This window comes from Trichechus manatus, unplaced genomic scaffold, assembly GCF_000243295.1.
Source record: "Trichechus manatus latirostris isolate Lorelei unplaced genomic scaffold, TriManLat1.0 scaffold00006, whole genome shotgun sequence".
NCBI lineage: Eukaryota > Metazoa > Chordata > Mammalia > Sirenia > Trichechidae > Trichechus > Trichechus manatus.
Genome location: NW_004443942.1, coordinates 24,911,240 through 24,928,709, shown reverse-complemented (window position 1 = coordinate 24,928,709; position 17,470 = coordinate 24,911,240). Strand labels below are relative to the sequence as shown.

At 42.3% G+C, this 17,470-nt stretch overlaps 1 protein-coding gene across 1 annotated transcript in view; it reads right to left on the bottom strand.

Annotated features, from left to right (window-relative positions):
• KIAA1549L (KIAA1549 like) overlaps positions 1–17,470 on the bottom strand; it is a 125,811-nt gene that overhangs the window by 86,457 nt on the left and 21,884 nt on the right. Inside the window, exons 7-9 of the mRNA XM_004369773.1 lie at positions 17,293–17,352; positions 7,627–7,778; positions 3,514–3,685 (exon numbers count right to left, since the gene is read on the bottom strand). Coding sequence (XP_004369830.1) covers positions 3,514–3,685; positions 7,627–7,778; positions 17,293–17,352 — 384 coding nt within the window. The remainder of the gene's footprint in view (positions 1–3,513; positions 3,686–7,626; positions 7,779–17,292; positions 17,353–17,470) is intronic.

Here is a 17,470-nt window from a genome sequence, read left to right as displayed (position 1 = left end):
TTTTTAAAGCTTAGAGCTTCTGTGAAAAGTATCAATATGCCTCTATTTGGCTATGCTATTCTATCCTGATGGAGAAAATGTATAGCACATCAGAGTATGATCCCCTGAATATATACATTTTTCATTAGCAAGAATAAAATATTTACATGTGTTGGCTTTTATTCAACTGTATTGTTTTGGCAGCTGTATTTCACTTTGGTGCAGTATGTAAAATCCCTTCACCTCTATGGAAATGGGGAGAGAACAGATTTATCTTTTGTACATTAATAAATTCATTTAACGGTCAAAATGATAGTCAAGTTAGGTCAACTGAAGCCATCCAAACCCATTATATTCATTGGCATAATGATACGAAAGTACAAACTCATGTACAGAGGTGAAAAGGAACAAATGGTTATTTAATTTGAAAAAATTGCAGTAGAGGAAGATAGGAAAAAGGGCCAACATTACTGAGGGGCAACTGTGATCGGCTCTTCACCTACGCTATTCTGATCCCCAGTTTGCAGACGAGAAAACTGAGCTCCAGGGAGGTTAGATGTTTTTGAAGTTATTTCTCCGAAACAGTACACGGTATAAGTTGTTCCTGAGTTAACACATACGAATGGAAGTACATATACACATGAAAGTATTTGTCAGAGGAATGAAGAATAATCCAAACTCAGGATAAATTATTCTCATCTAGAACAAATGTTAAAAGGAGAAGGAACCCTTAAAAAATATTCCCAGTTTGTTTTTATGCTGTCACCTCTGTCTCAAACATGAATTCATTAACTTGGTGTGAGTCAATGCTGGGAAGAGTCTAGCCCAGTGCCCAACAGCTATTGAGTGCTCTGTCCATGTTTCTCTCCTGCCCAAACCCTTCTGCGGCTTCCCAGCCCACTCCCCATCCCACTTGGGGCACAGCCCACAAGGCCCCAGTGATCTTGGCCCCTTATCTACACCCGACCCCATCTCTCCTCCCTCAGCGGCCTCTTTGCTGGGCCTCCAACCCTCCAAGCACCTCCTGCCTCTGGCCCTTGCTCTTCCCTCTGCCTGGAACCCTGTCCTCAGATATCCTCAGGGATCATTCCTTTGCTCCCTTCCTTCAGATGGTCACTGAAAAGGTTACTTCTTTAGTGAGTCTCTCCCTGAGCCCTCTGTAATTTAAAATTGCAACCATTACCTCCCTGTTGTCCCCGAGCCTTTTCCCTGCTTACTTTTTCTCCACAGCCCTCATCAGCATCTAACACATCACTCATTTATTTTGTTCATCTGATCTGTACACTCAGGAACGTCAGCTCCATGAGGGCAGTGGTTTTGTCTGCTCTGTTCTGCTGCATTCCCAGTGTCTACAACAGTGCATGGCACATAGTAGGTGCTCAAAAGATATTTGTTGAAAGAATGAATGCATGTGAGTTCCTTCTCCTAGGGTCAGTCTACTGCTTTCTTTAAGTGGCCTTTTTTGAGATAAACGTCTAATGGTAAACTACTTCTGGTTTTAGTCTGCTTCTCCATGGGAAGACTTTTCCCTACTCCAGCAGCTGGATAACCACCCTAAAGGGCCTGTATACCAGGACCGCAAATGGAGCAGATGAAAACCTACATCTGAAATGCAGCCACTTCTAAGGAATCAAATGCTGCACCATCATCCAGAGGTGGAAAGGTCAAGTGGCCACTGCCCACTCCCGTCTCGGCCCTAGAACTAGTGATTTAGAAGGCACGGGAACACAGACAGCGTTATACTCTCCTTTACGGGGACAAGGTGGTCATCTAGCACCATGGTTCTTTATTCAAAGTGCTGACCTCAAAACCATTAGCAGACAATGGAATTAAAAAATCTCCTTTCCTCCTCTTTCTCATTGGCTTGTCTCTCCTCATCTGCTCCCGGAGAGCGGAAACCTATGGAAACCCACGTAAAGAGGATGCAGCAAAACAGATGAAACAAGTCGTTGACCAGAGATGGGGACTGAGCCTAAAAGGAAGGAGGGGGAAAATGCAAAGGAAGAGAATCTTGGTCAAAAAAGGTCATTTCAAAAATCAAGAATGCAGACAGAAACCATCATTCCTAGGCAAAGAAGAAGTGAGAGCCACCACAGCATGTGGTCTGGGCCATCACCCTGGGAGCAAAAGTCATTCAGGAAGAAGGAAGAAGACAGGAGGGAAGAAAACCGTGAGCCAGGTATCAGGTTCTCAAGGAGTGTAGAAACCAACTGGGAAATTAATGGGAGATGGTCTCCCATGCCCTAAGCTTGTTGCCAAATACTAAAATTTCTATCACGCAATCTCTCACCTTCCACTCCCTCCCCATTTCCTACCCCTCTCCCCACTTACAGTCCTCCTTTGGATTCCCAACCCTTGGGCCATGGTAAGGCCCTTACTTCATGGTCACAACACATTCTGTCTCCTTCCATCCTGACCCTTCCTGACACTGCTGACAGATTAACCTCCCTAAATAAGGGGCAGTTCCAATGATATTACTCCTTAGCTCAGAAATCTCCAACAGCTCCACATCGCCAGTCATACAATGCTCACATTCCTTCCCTTGCCATTCAAGGCCTAAGTCCCCCAGTTAATACACCTTTCTAATTGCATCTGCTCCTCCACCTGTTTCCTCACTCCAGGCAATTTGAACTCCTTGTTTTCAGGCACACCTGGTGCTTTTCACCTCCATTCCTTTGCTCTTGCTGCACCGTCTTTCCAGAATACCCAGCCCTCCTCTCCCTCTGCTGAAATCTCATAGTGTAACACAGTTAAGAACACAGGTTTGAAGTCAGGTTGATCCAGATTCATATCCTGGCTACCAAAGTCCTAGCTCTGTAATGCTGGGCAAGTCATTTACCTTTACTGAGCCTTGGTTTCCTCACTTGTAATTTGGAGATGACTAAACTATGTTCCAACGACAGCAGAAAATGAGATAATCTCTGTAAAGCAACCAGCAGAGTATCTGTCACTAGGGAGGGTATTCAAAGAGGTAGCTTTTCTTTTTAATATCCTTTATTAATTCTTTCCAGATGCCCCATTCAATGTAAACTCTGTTGATTCCTATATCACCTGCAAACTCTGTTGATTCCTATATCACCTTGCTTTCTAGCAGCACTTTCCTGCATCACACTCCTTTGTACCTGCATTAACTCACGCTCCTCCTCCAGGTCTTGCTTGCTTCTGCATGTCCTCCAGCACCTAGCACAGTTCATGTAGTACTCTATAAATATTTATTGAATTAAATTATCTTTAATTCCCCCAGTATACAAATACAATCTCAGCTACACTGATTTTTCATAGCTATTCACTAGATTATACCGAGGAGGAAGAGTGGGTAGGACTTGGGGGAAAAGCAATATCACTACCATCATTCTAATACCCAAAATATTACTTGCCCAAAACCTATTGCTTTAAGTCACACAGGAAACACAGCAGATTGATTTAAGAATCTTCTAGAACAGAAATATGTTTAGCTCTGGGTCCATTAACATGGGTTTCTAGGAATCACCTTGATTAGCAGAAAAATAATGAATTAAAAGGCTATCCCCTTACGGTCAGCTTGCAGAAGGACAACATGATGCAGGGTCAAGGCCATCCTCTGGGAGTCAATGGTGCTCAGGATCTTGGCCGCTGCAGTCCCCAACAAAGGCTTCCCATTGTACAGGGTGTAGTAAGTCAGCTCCGCTGGGTCCTTTGGCCCCGGCACACGCTGCATCTTTACCATCTTTCGGAAAAAGAGAGGCCATGTTTACAGCGCATCTGGCATCAACGTTGCATTTGACCTGCATTCACCCTGCCATCAGCAGGCTCTCTCCCAACTGCTGCAGCCTTCAGCGGCTAGTGGGCCCACAACATGAATTTTAGACTTCAGCCTTTGTGTGCCTCCCTATCACCAACGCCTTAAGAAGCCCTGCTGTGGATGGAGGGGCAGACTGGAGGAGAAAAAAGATTCTGAAAATATGAACATCCAGACAGAACAATTCGGGGTTGAAGAAAAAAACACTGGAAAGCTGATGTTTTCTGGCTCCTACACAGGACTCTGACCGCAATTAAAAATAGGCCGTCTCGTTAAATCAGGGCGTGTTAGGTTAGTCTCAATCAAGGCTTTTAATTTCAAATTCCTGCAACTGTCAGAAAGGAAAAAAGTAATGTATATGTCTGCAACTCAAAAGATGTCTGATAAAAGCAGTACTTGGGGACATGATGTTCTTTTTCTAAATTAACATTTGTTATCTTTTCTCACTTTAAAAGTTAGACATATTCACTTCAGAAAATTTGCAAATCCAGAAAAGTATAAAGAAATAAAATAAAATAAAAGTCATCTGCAATCCTTCTATCATAAGCTAGTTATTGTTATCATTTTGGAGAATCTGCTTCTATTCATTGCTGTTTCCCACACAAATCTTTTTTTCTTGTTTTTTACAAAATTATTTATCACGCCCTATATATAGTATCATATCTTGCGTTTTTCCTTGTAGCCTTAAATGGCCTTAAATACAACAAAAGTGTAAATGTTAATTTCTACATGATGTTTCAATGCATACCTCATAAGCGTACTTAACAAGTCCTTCATAATTAATCATTTAAATTGCTACTAATGTTCAGTTTTAATTAACAATTTATAAATATTATAAATACATAAAACAAATTTTTACACCTATATAGTATTCCTATGTAGTACACCTAGGAGTATAGGTACCTCATAAACTTACTTAACCAATCCTTTATCATTGAACATTTAGATTGATATCAACTTTTCACTATTATCATTAACAACTGATAAACATTATAATATAGCATGTACCAAAACGTTCTACAGAATTCGAGTTTCATAGGGTATTAAAAAAGTTATTTTTTTAAATGTTTATAGCAGCATTGTTCATAATAGCAAAAAACTGGAAACATCAAAAAATCATTAATGGTAGAATGTGTGAGTTATGGTATAGTCACACAATGAAATATTACAGAGTAGTGATAATAAACAAATTACTGCTATTTATATCAATATGTGTGAATACAAAAGCCTGATATTGAGTGAAAGAAATAAATCACAGGATATAAAATTCAAAATCAGGCAAAACTAAATGATATACTATTTAGGGATACACATGTGGGAGTCAAAAACTATAAACACAAGAATGATTTAACACAAGATTCAGAATCACATTGAACTTTGGAACTTTGGTCAGAAAAAAACAAAAAACAGAAAAACCAAGCCAGTTGCTGTTGAGTTGATTCTGACTCATAGTGGCCCTATAGTGCAGGGTAGAACTGCTCCACAGGGTTTCCAATGAGCAGCTGGTAGATCTGAATTGCCAACCTTTTTGGTTAGCGGCTGAGCTCTTAACCACTGCACCACCAAAAGGAGGTACAATCAGAGAAGGCACATAAGAGGACCTTCTAGGGTAAGCAAGCTTTAAGGGTAATATTTTTAACCTTTGGGTTGTGTTTTGTTCTGTTTTAAGTTAGTGTTCTTTAAGCTCACTTTTTTATACGTGTTTGTACGTATGTTATATTTAGCAATTAAAAAAAAAAAGATATTACCACAACTCAGTAAAAAACGGGCAAAAGATCTGACCATAAAGCTCACAAAGGAAGATATATGGGTAGCCAATAAGCACATAAAAAGTGCTCAACATCATTAGTCATTAAGAAAATTCAAATTAAAACCACAGTGAGACACCACTATATACCACCAGAATGGCTAAAAATAAGGACAACACCTAGTGTTGAAGAGAGAGGATGTGGAGCAAGTGGAACTACACAGCCAGTCGGCAACAGTGTAAAACGGTACAATCACTTTGGAAAAAAGTCTAGCAGTTTCTTATAGAATTAACATACACTGATTCGATGAACTAGCAACTCCACTCGTATTTATTCAGGAGAAATGAAAACATACGGCCATAAAAAGACTTGTAGAAGAACATTCACAGCAACTTTATTCATAATAGCTAAAACCTGGAAAAAGCCCGGGTGTCATTCAACAGAAGAATGGATAAACAAACTATAGTATACATACAAGGAAAGATTACTCAGCAATCAAAAGAAATAAACTACTGAATAACGCAACCACATTGATGAATCTCAAAAACAAAACTATATTGAAAATAAAATAGCAATATAGTATAATATTAATCATAGAGCCTAGATAGTGAGTATACGGGTGTTCATTGTGCAATTTTCTCATTTTTTCTGTATGTTTGAAAATTTTCATAATAAAATGTTGGTGGAAAGTAGATGTTACTGAAAACAATGGTCTTTTGACATTTAAATTTGGAAAGCAGCTTATTGAGCAAAGTTAAGGAGATTTCTTTATTGCAGGTCTCTTTAGAGTTTTTCATATACAAACATGCTTTGAGAATCTTCAAGAAGGGGATATGGGATGCAGACTTGCCCAGACTGATTTGACCAGAGAGCCCCTTTGCCACAGACCTCCTCATAGGACCATTTTCTGGGCACCATCTGAGAAACACTGTACTCACCCATACATCTTTGTGTTCATCTCTATCTCCCCAAAATGAATTCCAGGAAAAAGTTTGGGACCCTCTCAAAGACTCTTGATGTCTAAATTACTCAATCGCCCTCCAGAGCAGTCATACCAATTTACTGCATTTGAACGTGCCCATTTCACTGTATCCTCACCAACACTGGATAATATCATTTTACTAATCTTTGTTAAGTGAAAAGGAGATCTTGTTAGAACCTGCATTACTTTGAATACAAATGGAGTTAAGTATTTAAAAATGTTTATTAGCCATATGTATTTCTTCTTAGGACTCATTCTTCAAACATATCAACTAGAGAAGTATCTTTAAATCTACACTTTCAAGAAGATGGCTCTGCTTTTAAAATTATCTGGGCCCAGAAGAAAGGTCTCTGGGTGGAAGGATGATGCAAGCTATGTAGAAGGAATTTTATTAGGGGAAACCTGGGCATGTTATTCATTTTCCTAGTGGGGAAAGAGGTGGGGAGAGTGTTAGTAGAACCAGATAGAAGGTGAATGAGTTCTTAAATATCTAAGAACTTCACTGTATTTCAATTTAACAGCAAATGATTCGTACCAAGATTTCTCCAAGGGTGAGGTTAGCAGGTGATCTGCTTCTCAGACTCTCCGGGCAGCCACAGGGACCAAGTGACCTGAGTGCTTAGAAGAAACAAGGGAAAAAACGTCTCCCTGGTCCCTTTAAGACACTCAGAATGTGTTAGGCTTCTTAGGTTTACAAATAACACCAGGATTGTATGGCGGTTCTTTTTCTCCCTCAGCTCAGGGAAATCCCATTTCACAGCCATTGGAGTTCTAGAGACTTCCTTTCTGCCATTTGGAGAGTTGTAAATTACAGGGGTGGAACCAGAGGGAAAACCACAAACCAGGCACACAAAATTAATCATTGCTTTACCTCGTGAGGAGGTCCTCACAGACCACCAAAGACTCTTAGATCCACAGCAACATCCAATAGAGTAGTGAGGCGGTGGGCTGAGGTGCTAACTAACTCTCACCCTCCTTCATGTTCTTGATGGTTAGGACCATCAACCCCCTAAACCGAAAAGCAGCGTTGACTAAAGGGCTTAACCAGTTTGCAGCACAAGCGCTCTCTGCACACAGCGTGGCTTAGTCTCGGGAAGCACATCCGTTGAGAAAACCCCAAGAGCTTTGCACACACTCACCTGCACGGTGTAGCTTCCCAGCGTGGTGGCCCGTTTAAAGCGCTGGCCTTGTTGCTGGGACATCATGAAGAGCTGGGCCAGGCGCTCCTCCATGACCCGGGCGAAGCTCTGGTTGTGCAGGCCCACCATCGAGCTGTCCACGCCCTGCAGCACTGTGGAGGCAGAAAGCAGAGGGGATGCTCAGAGGGCTGACTCTCTGCTGACTCAGGAACCACAACCGCCACTGGGCCTGCACACACAGGGCCACTGTGCTCTGCCCCATCCTAGGGCCTGGCCATCCTTACCTCATTTTACCCTCCTAACAACCCCAGGAGTTAGGAATCATTATCCACATGTGACAGATGCAGAAAAAGTTAAATGACTTGTCTAAGGTCACACAGCTAGTAACTAGCAGAGTCAGAGTTCAGACCCAAGTCTGTGTAACTCCAAAAGCCGGGGCTCCCTCCTTTATGAGCTGTGACATCCCTAATGCTGCTTTATTAAACTCATGTTTTATTTAAAAGAATGTGTGTTGTTAAAGGTCCGTATGGAAATACAGCACAGTCGCAGGTATGGCTAATTGGTTTTTTATTGGTTCCCACTCATAAGCCTTGGCTCAGGGCTGCCGATGTTTTATTTTTAAAATTTTTTATTTTTCCTCCTTCATAGCTTTGCTGAGGAATCTGAGCACTTTCCTATAACTCAGCCCCTCACACCTGGGCAAACTACGCTGTTCTGTGTCCTCATCCCTTCCTCCTCTATGGGGTCCTTTTGATGTCCACCCCTGAAGATGCCTAGAACCCCCTCAGGTATTCTCCCATTTGAGAAGCAGGACAGCTTAAAAGAAAGACTGGGCTGTCTCTTAGTTCTATCACTTGCCCGCTGTGGACCCACTTGCCAGTTGGAGCTCTCTGAGTCCAAGTCCTTCTCTGTAAAAAGGGAATAAGAAAGTCTACATCACAGAGAACATATTCCTAATAGGCTCTAAGGTTTAAGTGAGACAGGATGTATAAAGAGGCTCAGCCCAGTGCCTCGTGCATAGAAAAAAAATGGAATTCTTTTCTTTCCCATCTTTTCTCCCATCCCACTCCCCACCGCAACCCCGGCCATAAAATCAGCTGCTGGGCTTCATCTATACCCAGGGATATCTATAGTCAACAGGCAAGGCATTAACGATGGAATTAAAAGCAATGGTTAGTGCATGTGCCGGTAACCAGCTGCCGTCGAATCAACTCTGATGCATGGCAACCCCATTTGTGTCAGAGTAGAACTGTGCTCCACAGGGTTTTCAATGGCTAATTTTTTGGAAGTTGATCACCAAGCCTTTCTTCTGAGATGCCTCTGGGTAGACTCAAACCTCCAAACCTTTTGGTTAGCAGCTGAGCACGTTAACCATTTGGAGGGTTTTAATGAATACTAGAGCCCTCCCAGGACTGCTGGGGTCACTTACTATGGGGGTGATTGCCTTTTTCTGTGTACCCCGAAAGTCCAGCCCTTACTCCATATCCCTTGGGAAGCACACTTCATCCCAAACACACAAACCCTGCCTTCAAAGACAATTATCCCTGCAATCATAGATGCTTAAAGCAATTCCCATCTTTCTAAAGAGAACAAAACATACATGATCCAGGAACATAATACAAGATTATTCATTTAATAGAATTTGTTCTACTACAGCCCAGCCAAGGATCATTAACACCACCCATCCGCCGGGATATGGACATAGCTTGGATATAAAGGACATGTTGTTGTTATGGCATCCGGTGCAATGGGGCGCCACCAGTAGCTAACACTAACGATCACATTCTATACAGGGCCAGATCAAACACCGGCAACAAGACACAAAGAATCACATTTAAAACCGATCAAGAGAGAAATAAAACCCACAACTGGGTCTCAGGAATTACTTCTTTGAAGCCATAAATGCCAATAATCCCCATGGAGGGTATAAAGCAGTTCTCTTTCTAGAGCCCTTGTGAGTGGCTCCCAGCTCATATGTCAACTGAATTACTGTCAACAAAGGTAAAACGCTCCTGCGTTGTTCCCACTGTGCTGGGTCCCAGAGAGGCCCCTCAGGATTCCCCCTAACAGAGCTATCAGTCCCAGGAACAGCCAGTCTATCTCCTGGCACAAGAAAGGAAAGCCTGTGCGTGTTCTGGCTCAAAGACGCCCTCTTTGTAAAATTACATAACAAATTGCTCAAGTACTACTACTGAGTTCGTGGCTCCTGACCAGTGGACAGGAGCAAGAAAGCTGATACAGGACGGTGGAGAGGCATCATCATGGATGACATTATGGGAATTCTCCCTAAGGATTCAAGGGCAGACATCAAATAAAGACAACAGTCAAAATAAAAGCCTCCGGAGGAGTCATTAGAGAAATGCAAATCAAAACCACAATCAGGTACCACTTCACACCCACTAAACCAAACCCAAACCCGTTGTCAGTCAATTCTGACTCATAGCAACCCTACAGGACAGGGTAGAATTGTCCCATAGGGTTTCCAAGGCTGTAATCTTTAAGGAAGCAGACTGCCTCATCTTTCTCCCATGGAGTGGTTGGTGGGTTCAAACCTCTGACCTTTTGGTTAGCAGCCAAGTGCTTAACCACTGTGCCACCAGGGCTCTGTCACACCCACTTAGGATGGCTACAATCCAAAAAACGGAAAATAATAAGTGTTGGTGAGGATGTGGAAAAATTGGAATCCTTGAATATCACTGGTAGGAATGTAAAATGGTGCAGCCACTGTGGAAAACAGTTTGGTGGCTCCTTGAAGAGTTGAACATAGAATTACCATATGACCCAGCAAATTCCACTCTTAGTATATACCCAAAAGAACTGAAATCAAGTACTCAAATAAAACAAGTACATGTACACTCATGTTCATAGTAGCAGTATTCACAATAGTCAAAAGGCGAAAACAGCTCAAATGTTCATCAACAGATAAATGGATAAGCAATTTGTAGCATATACATACAACAGAATATTACTCAGCCATAAAGGGAAATGAAGTTCTGATACAAGCGACAACATGGAGGAACCTCAAAAACATTATGCTACATGAAAGAAGCCAGACACAAAAGTCATACTTGTATCATTTCATTTATATGAGACCTCCAGAAGAGATAAATCCATAGAGACAGAATGCAGATTGGTGGTTGTCAAGGGTCAGGAAGAGGAGAAAGGCGACTGACTGCTTAAAGGGGTTTTATTGTGGACTGACGGAAACGTTTTGGAACTAGATAGAGGTGGTGGTTACACAACATTTAAATGTCACTTTAAAATAGTTAATTTTATGTTCTGTAAATTTCATCCCAATAAATTAAATAATAATAATAAGCCTCCAGGAAAGTGCAGGAGGCTGTGGGTGCCTCCCACAGAGTTACATGGAATCAGCATGGGACTGTTCGCACATGCCTCATTGCCTCTACTTGCAAAAAGAATGTGTTCTTCCTGGGAGGCATCTGGGGAAAGGCTCAGGGTTGGAGCCAGGGCTTTGAGTTCGAATCCTGACTCCTTATTAATTGTGTCTTCTTGGGAAAATCACTAAATCTCTCCAGGCCTCAGTTCCTCATCTGATCATAATCTACTCCTGATTATGTCATTGTGAAGAATAGATAATTCATAAAAAAAATGCTTATAGCATAGTGCCTGGCACCTAATGGGACACCAGTACACGCTAGCTGCTGTTGTTAAAATGTGCCTATGTCTTTGCTAGACACATCTTTACAGAGGAGAAACAACATGGAAAGAACCGAAATGCGTTCCAGGAGGTGGCTCCTCTTCCCTTCCCTGGTAAGTGCTGCCGACTTCAGGCTCCCTGGCCCTCTCTGCTTGCATGGAAGGGAGTGGGGAAGGGAGTGGTCGACCATTTCCCTCAAGCAGCGACACAGCTGCTGCAGGGCAGCTCGAACCCTGGCATGGGCGCTCAGGAAGACAGCAGCCTCTTCAGCCCAGCAGCCAGGGTCCTGGTTGCCGCCCTCAGCCACCACTGACTAAGGTTAGAGGAATTGGGCAAGTCTGCAGTTGTGTTCACAGGAGCTTTGTCCAGAAGATTCAATGACTATTACATCACTGTTCCCTTACTCCCCCTTTACTTACAATCACATTGGGCTCTAAAATTCCAACGATCAGGCCTGATTTAGCTTTCCGTACTCTAGCTAAATTGTTTTATTCATAGTTGAATCCTACACATTTAGAGCTGAAAGACTCTTAAACCAACACAAAACAAAACAAAATCCATTTTCATCGAGTCAGTTCTGGGTTCTGACTCACAGGGACCCTATAGGACAGAGTAGAACTGCCCCATAGGTTTCCAATGAGCAGCTGGTGGATTCAAACCACTGACCTTTTGGTTAGCAGCCAAGCTCTTAACCATTGTGCCACCAGGGCTCCAAAAGACTCTTAGAACTCACCTAATATTGCCCCTCATTCTAAAGGTGTGAGCGTGGAGTCCAGAGGGCCTGTGTGACATGCTCAAGGACTCATTAGGTTAGTAAATAGCAGAGCTGAGACCAGAAGAAATCCCTCAGTTCATGGGACTGGGATATTTTGACTCTTGTGGGGGAAATAAAGTTAGTTGGATAAACCTAAGATGGGCTCTCACCTCTGTCAGGCAGCAGCCTAAGTCTGTACATTTCTGTTTGGTCTCATTTATATAAACTCGACTGCAGGACTCACAGGCAGCAGAGTAGCCACTGGATTCTCTGTAAAGAAGGGATCTAGGATTCACCCTAAGCAAATGATGTTGCATCAAAGAGTGACCCACACTCTGGGAGGGCAGTAGTGTACAGTGTGCAAAAATATATTTAATATAAGTTTGGTTAAAAAGCAAAAAGTTTTATAAGATTGGATTCGGACTCACCCTAACCCATATGACTTCCTGTTAACTTAATTGATAACGTCTTCAAAGACCCTATTTCCAAACAAGGTCACATTCACTGGTACTGGGGATTAGGACTTCAACATATCTTTTGGGGGGACACCATTCAATCTATAGAATATCCAATTTAATATAAGTTTGGTTGGAAACTACAGAAAGTTGCTCCTATTCATCTTGACTGCTAGCAATAAGAAGATAGAGTGTCCGTGATGAATGTCGGGGAGTTAAGGGTGGAGTGGTTATTGAGGGGGCCATGGGTTTGAACAGGTCAAATAACACAGCCCAAAGCTATCTTCATCTCTTAGCCCCCCAAGCTCCCCCATCTCTTTTCTGAATGATAGGGCAGGTTGGAGGTGCTGCCCCCAGGTTCAAAACATGGTCATGGGCCAAAGGGAAGGCAGGTGGGTCATCCTGAGACCTGGGTCCAGTCCTCCCTGCCCTCCTGGGCACCAAGTACTAACCAACTGTTCCAACTAGTCCCAAACACAGTAATGAAGACCACTGTTTATTCTGCTTACCAACAGCAATAACAACAACAAAAGAAGGCTACGTAAGTGAGTGGGCAGGGGTTAAGTCGCAGGAGAATCCTGAAAACAAGACCATGTGCGGAGCTTTTTATTAAGATATGTCATTAGAAAAGAGACAGGGAGAGACATGGGTATGTCAGGAAGAGGCGAGTCAAGATTATTCAGGACACACACCTTACGCTTAAGAGTGGATGTGTTATTTAATGCAAACCTTTACTTAAAGTTGGAGCCCTGGTGGCATAGTGGTTAAGAGCTACAGCTGCTAACCAAAAGGTCAGCAGTTCAAACCCACCAGCTGCTCCTTGGAAACCCTATAGGGGCAGTTCTACTCTGTCCTATAGGATTGCTATGAGTCATAACTGAGTTGATGACAACGGGTTTTGGGTTTGGTTTACTGAAAGTTAACGGGAAAATATCTGCAAGTTAAAAAGCAGCATACTTTGTGAGGGAAACATGACTTTGTAAATGTTACATAATCTGCTCGCTTCAAAAATGTGTTGCTGGGTGTCATGGATTGAATTGTGTCCCCCAAAAACATGTGTCAATTTGGCTAGGCCATGATTCCCAGTATTGTGTGGTTGTCCTCCATTTTGTGATCTGAATATCCTCCGTTTTGTGATGTGTTGTAAATCCTAGCCTCTATGCCTGTGGTTATGGTCCCATTTGGGAGTGAGCTGTCTGTTATATTAATGAGGCAGGATTAGGTCATGTTAATGAGGATTATGGTAGAACGCAACACCCTTACTCAGGTCACAGCCCTGATCAAACATAAGGAGAGTTTCCCTGGGGTGTGGCCTGCATCATCTTCTATCTTACAAGAGATAAAAGGAAAGAGAAGTGAGCAGAGAGAGAGACATCACTATTCCAAAGAAAGAAGAGTCGGGAGTGCAGTGCGTCCTTTGGACCTGGGGTCCCTGTGCTGAGAACCTCCTAGACCCAGGGGAAGATTGATGCCAAGACACATGGAGACATCCAAGGAAGGCCAGACCCACAGATGTTGAAAGGAGATAAGGACCTTCCTCCAGAGCCAGCAGAGAGAGAAAGCCTTCCCCTAGAGCCAGTGCCCTGATTTCAGACCTCTAGTCTCAAAAACTGTGAGAGAATAAATTTTTGTTTGCTAAAACCATCCACTTATGGTATTTCTGTTATCGCAGCACTAGATAACTAAAACACTGGGTTAGCATTGTCTCCCTCTTGGGCATACACTCTATCTTCTCTATGTTTTTTTTTTTTTAACATGTTCTCTGGGTTTGCCTTCTTGGCAGGTAAAATAATCTCCACATATCTATGGCTCTGCAGGGAGGAAAGAAACACAATTTTCTGCAATATAGAAGCGGTCTTGAGCAGGCTTCATCAAGCAGGGCTGTGTGTGCCTTAGTTAGTATTTTAGGCAAAAGCCCACCTATTGCTCATCTGGGGCTACAAATGAGGTAGAAGCTGGGGAAGGGAAGAGGGAAGTTTGAGTCTTTCATGACTTGCAGGATCTTTCTCCCTCCTCCTGCTGTTCTTTTTCTTCCCTTTCTGGGCTGGTCTTTTTTCCTCCTACAAACATCTGTCCCCTCCCTCTTGTTCTTAATCCTTGCTTCTCTGATTTTCAGAGCTACTGTCTGGCTTTTGAAAAAAAAAAAAAAAAAAACTTTCTTGCTGTTTCGTAAAGCTCAGCTGGGAAATGTCAAGGAAAAAAAGAAAACGCCACCAAAACACCCTTCCAACTTCCATCCGCCCACACTGTCAGGACATGCCTGGGCTCCACCAGTGTTAGTGTGGGTATGGGACACACGCCCATGGGAGAGAGAAAAGGGCATGCCCAGCAGTCTTCTTGCTTTAACATGGGTTTTTTAGGGCAGTGCAGAAAGGCTTATCAACTTTAGATTGTTATGGATTAAATGGTGTTCCCCAAAAAGATATGTTGAATTCTTAGTCCTCAATACCTGTTAATGCGTTTAGAAACAGGGTCTTTGAACATGTTATCAGTTAACACGAAGTCATACCAGAGTAGGGTGAGTCCTAACCCAATCTTATAAAAGAGGAGAAAAGACACAGACAGGAGAAGACAGCCACATGAAGATGCAGCTACAAGCCAATGAATGCCAAGAAATGCCTGGGGCTACCAGAAGCTGATAGAGACAAGGAAGGGTCTTCCTCTAGGACAGACAGAGAGATCATTGTCCTGCTGACACTCAGAATTTGGACTCCTAGCATCCAGAGCTCTGAGATAACAAATTTCTGTTCTTATAAGCCAGCTACCTTGTGTTATCTTATTACAGTAGCCTCAAGGAACTAAGACATAAACAACCATTCACATGGACAAGCCCTAGACATCCACAGGTTCATGCTGTAACTACCAGGAGGCTACTTCATGGGGCTTTAAAGCTAGTTGTTTTGAATTGTTTATCTAATATTCATGTTCCGTGTGATGTCTTTTCTTCCCTAAGCTTACCCCTCTCACTTCTGGTCCTATAGAAGGAACTCCCTGACTTACAAGACATGACCCAAGAAAAGATGGCAATCCTATCACAGAACGGCATGCAGTTTTGTTTTAATTTTATTGTGGTAAAATATATATAACAAAATATTTGCTATTTAAGCATTTTAAGTGTACAACGCAGTGACATTGTTCAGTGATGGATTTTTTTTTTTTTTGTATTAACTTTATTCTATTTTCTATATAACTGTAAGTACCTAAAGGTTTATTTCCACAGGTCTCAGGAAACAGGTAGAAGTCACAGGACAATTTCTCTTCCCACGAAAAAAGCTGCATATTTTGGTAAGTGTTTGCCCTCGAGGGAAAAACTAAAACCTACACTACCAATGCTGTGAAAGATTCTTACATAAATCAAGAGCTAAAACCAGCCTGCAGTGGAGGGTTAGTCCTCTATTCAAGTTGCCTGGCTAGAAGCCATAAAATGCTGAGCATGATAGGAAAAAGGAGGCAGTAAAGATGAAGGACAGGCACCTAGCATGGAAGGAGAAAGGAATGCCAGATTCCTTGGAATGCTGTGTTCTTATTTTCGCTTTCTTAAAAAGCCATCTCTGTAGGAAGGTGCTAGGCAGGGGTCCCAGAGAAAGACTCCAGGACTCTTAACTGCCCGGGATACAGGGCACTGCTACAGCAGCTAGTACAGGAGAACCTACTATTTCATGGTTCAGGCAGACCGGGATGGAATGCAAAATAAAAGGAATGCTTATGGGAAAATTTTTCTTGGAATGCTAGATGGCCAAGCCTCAGCCTTTGGTCCAGTGCAACCCTTGCCTCAGTTATCAACAGTGAAAAATGAGTTTGGTTAGAAGGACCAGCTGGAATCACACTGGCTTCTGCTACCTTCGTGTGCATTGTTAGAAAAAAATTAATTTGTGTGAACATTCTGATCGATGAATTCCTAGGAACTCTTTTATTCTTCCCAAAAGATTGTTAGTAGAATAACTCCCAAAAGCTGAAAGCTAAAACCTACCAATCCCAGTCTGCAGTTCCTTAAGAATGAACTGGTGGTGTGGTTGAGCTGATCATGGAAAAGCTGCACCTTTTGGCAGATGATCACTGACTTGCAATCCTACCCCAAATCTCAGCCTGAGGTATATTTCAGTGAAGGCAGGTAGCTGTGCTTCTCAGAGCAGAGCAGTTTAAGAGTAGAAAGGTGAGGAAATCCAGAAAACAACCATCTTGATACAGATTTATCCCATGGTGTGAGGAGACAGGGCAAAGGAATCAGTGGCACCTCGTTTATCCAGCAATTTCTGTCACTGTGGTGACTAACTTCTGCCCATTCCATAGGGTCTTGAACTGCTCACACTTGAACATTCATCGTGTTGTGCAACCATCACCACTCTCCATTTCCAAAAGTTTTTCATCAACCCAAACAGAAACTCAGTATCCCTTAAGCAATAACACTCTATTTCTTCCTCCCCCTAGTTGCTGCTAACCACTACTAAACTCCGTCTCTACGCATTTGCTTATTTTAGATATTTCATATAAGTGGGATCGCACAATATTTGTCATTTTGTATCCCACTTATGTCACTCAGAATAATGTTTTCAAGGTTCATTCATGTCACAGCATGTATTAAAACTTCATTTCTTTTTATGGCTGAATAATATTCCATTATGAATATAGGACATTTTGTTTATCCGTTCATCTGTTGATAGACACTTGGGTTGTTTCCACCTTTTGGCTGTTGTGAATAAGTCTGCAATGAACATTGGTGTAGGCATGCAGTTTTAAAAAACAAATCAACCTGAGAGCATGAAGGGGGAAAAACAAAAACAGCAACAACAGGTTACCTGTAATCACCCAATAGTCTCTGGTTGTTTCTGATATATCAAGGTTGGGGTATTCCAGAGCTAAAACAAACAAGAAATACATCAAAAGGCTTTTATAGGTTATGTGAATATTCTCAAGGAAAACAGACACAGGGAACAAAATATCAAGCAGTTCCCAAGCTATCATTCTTGGGAGCTT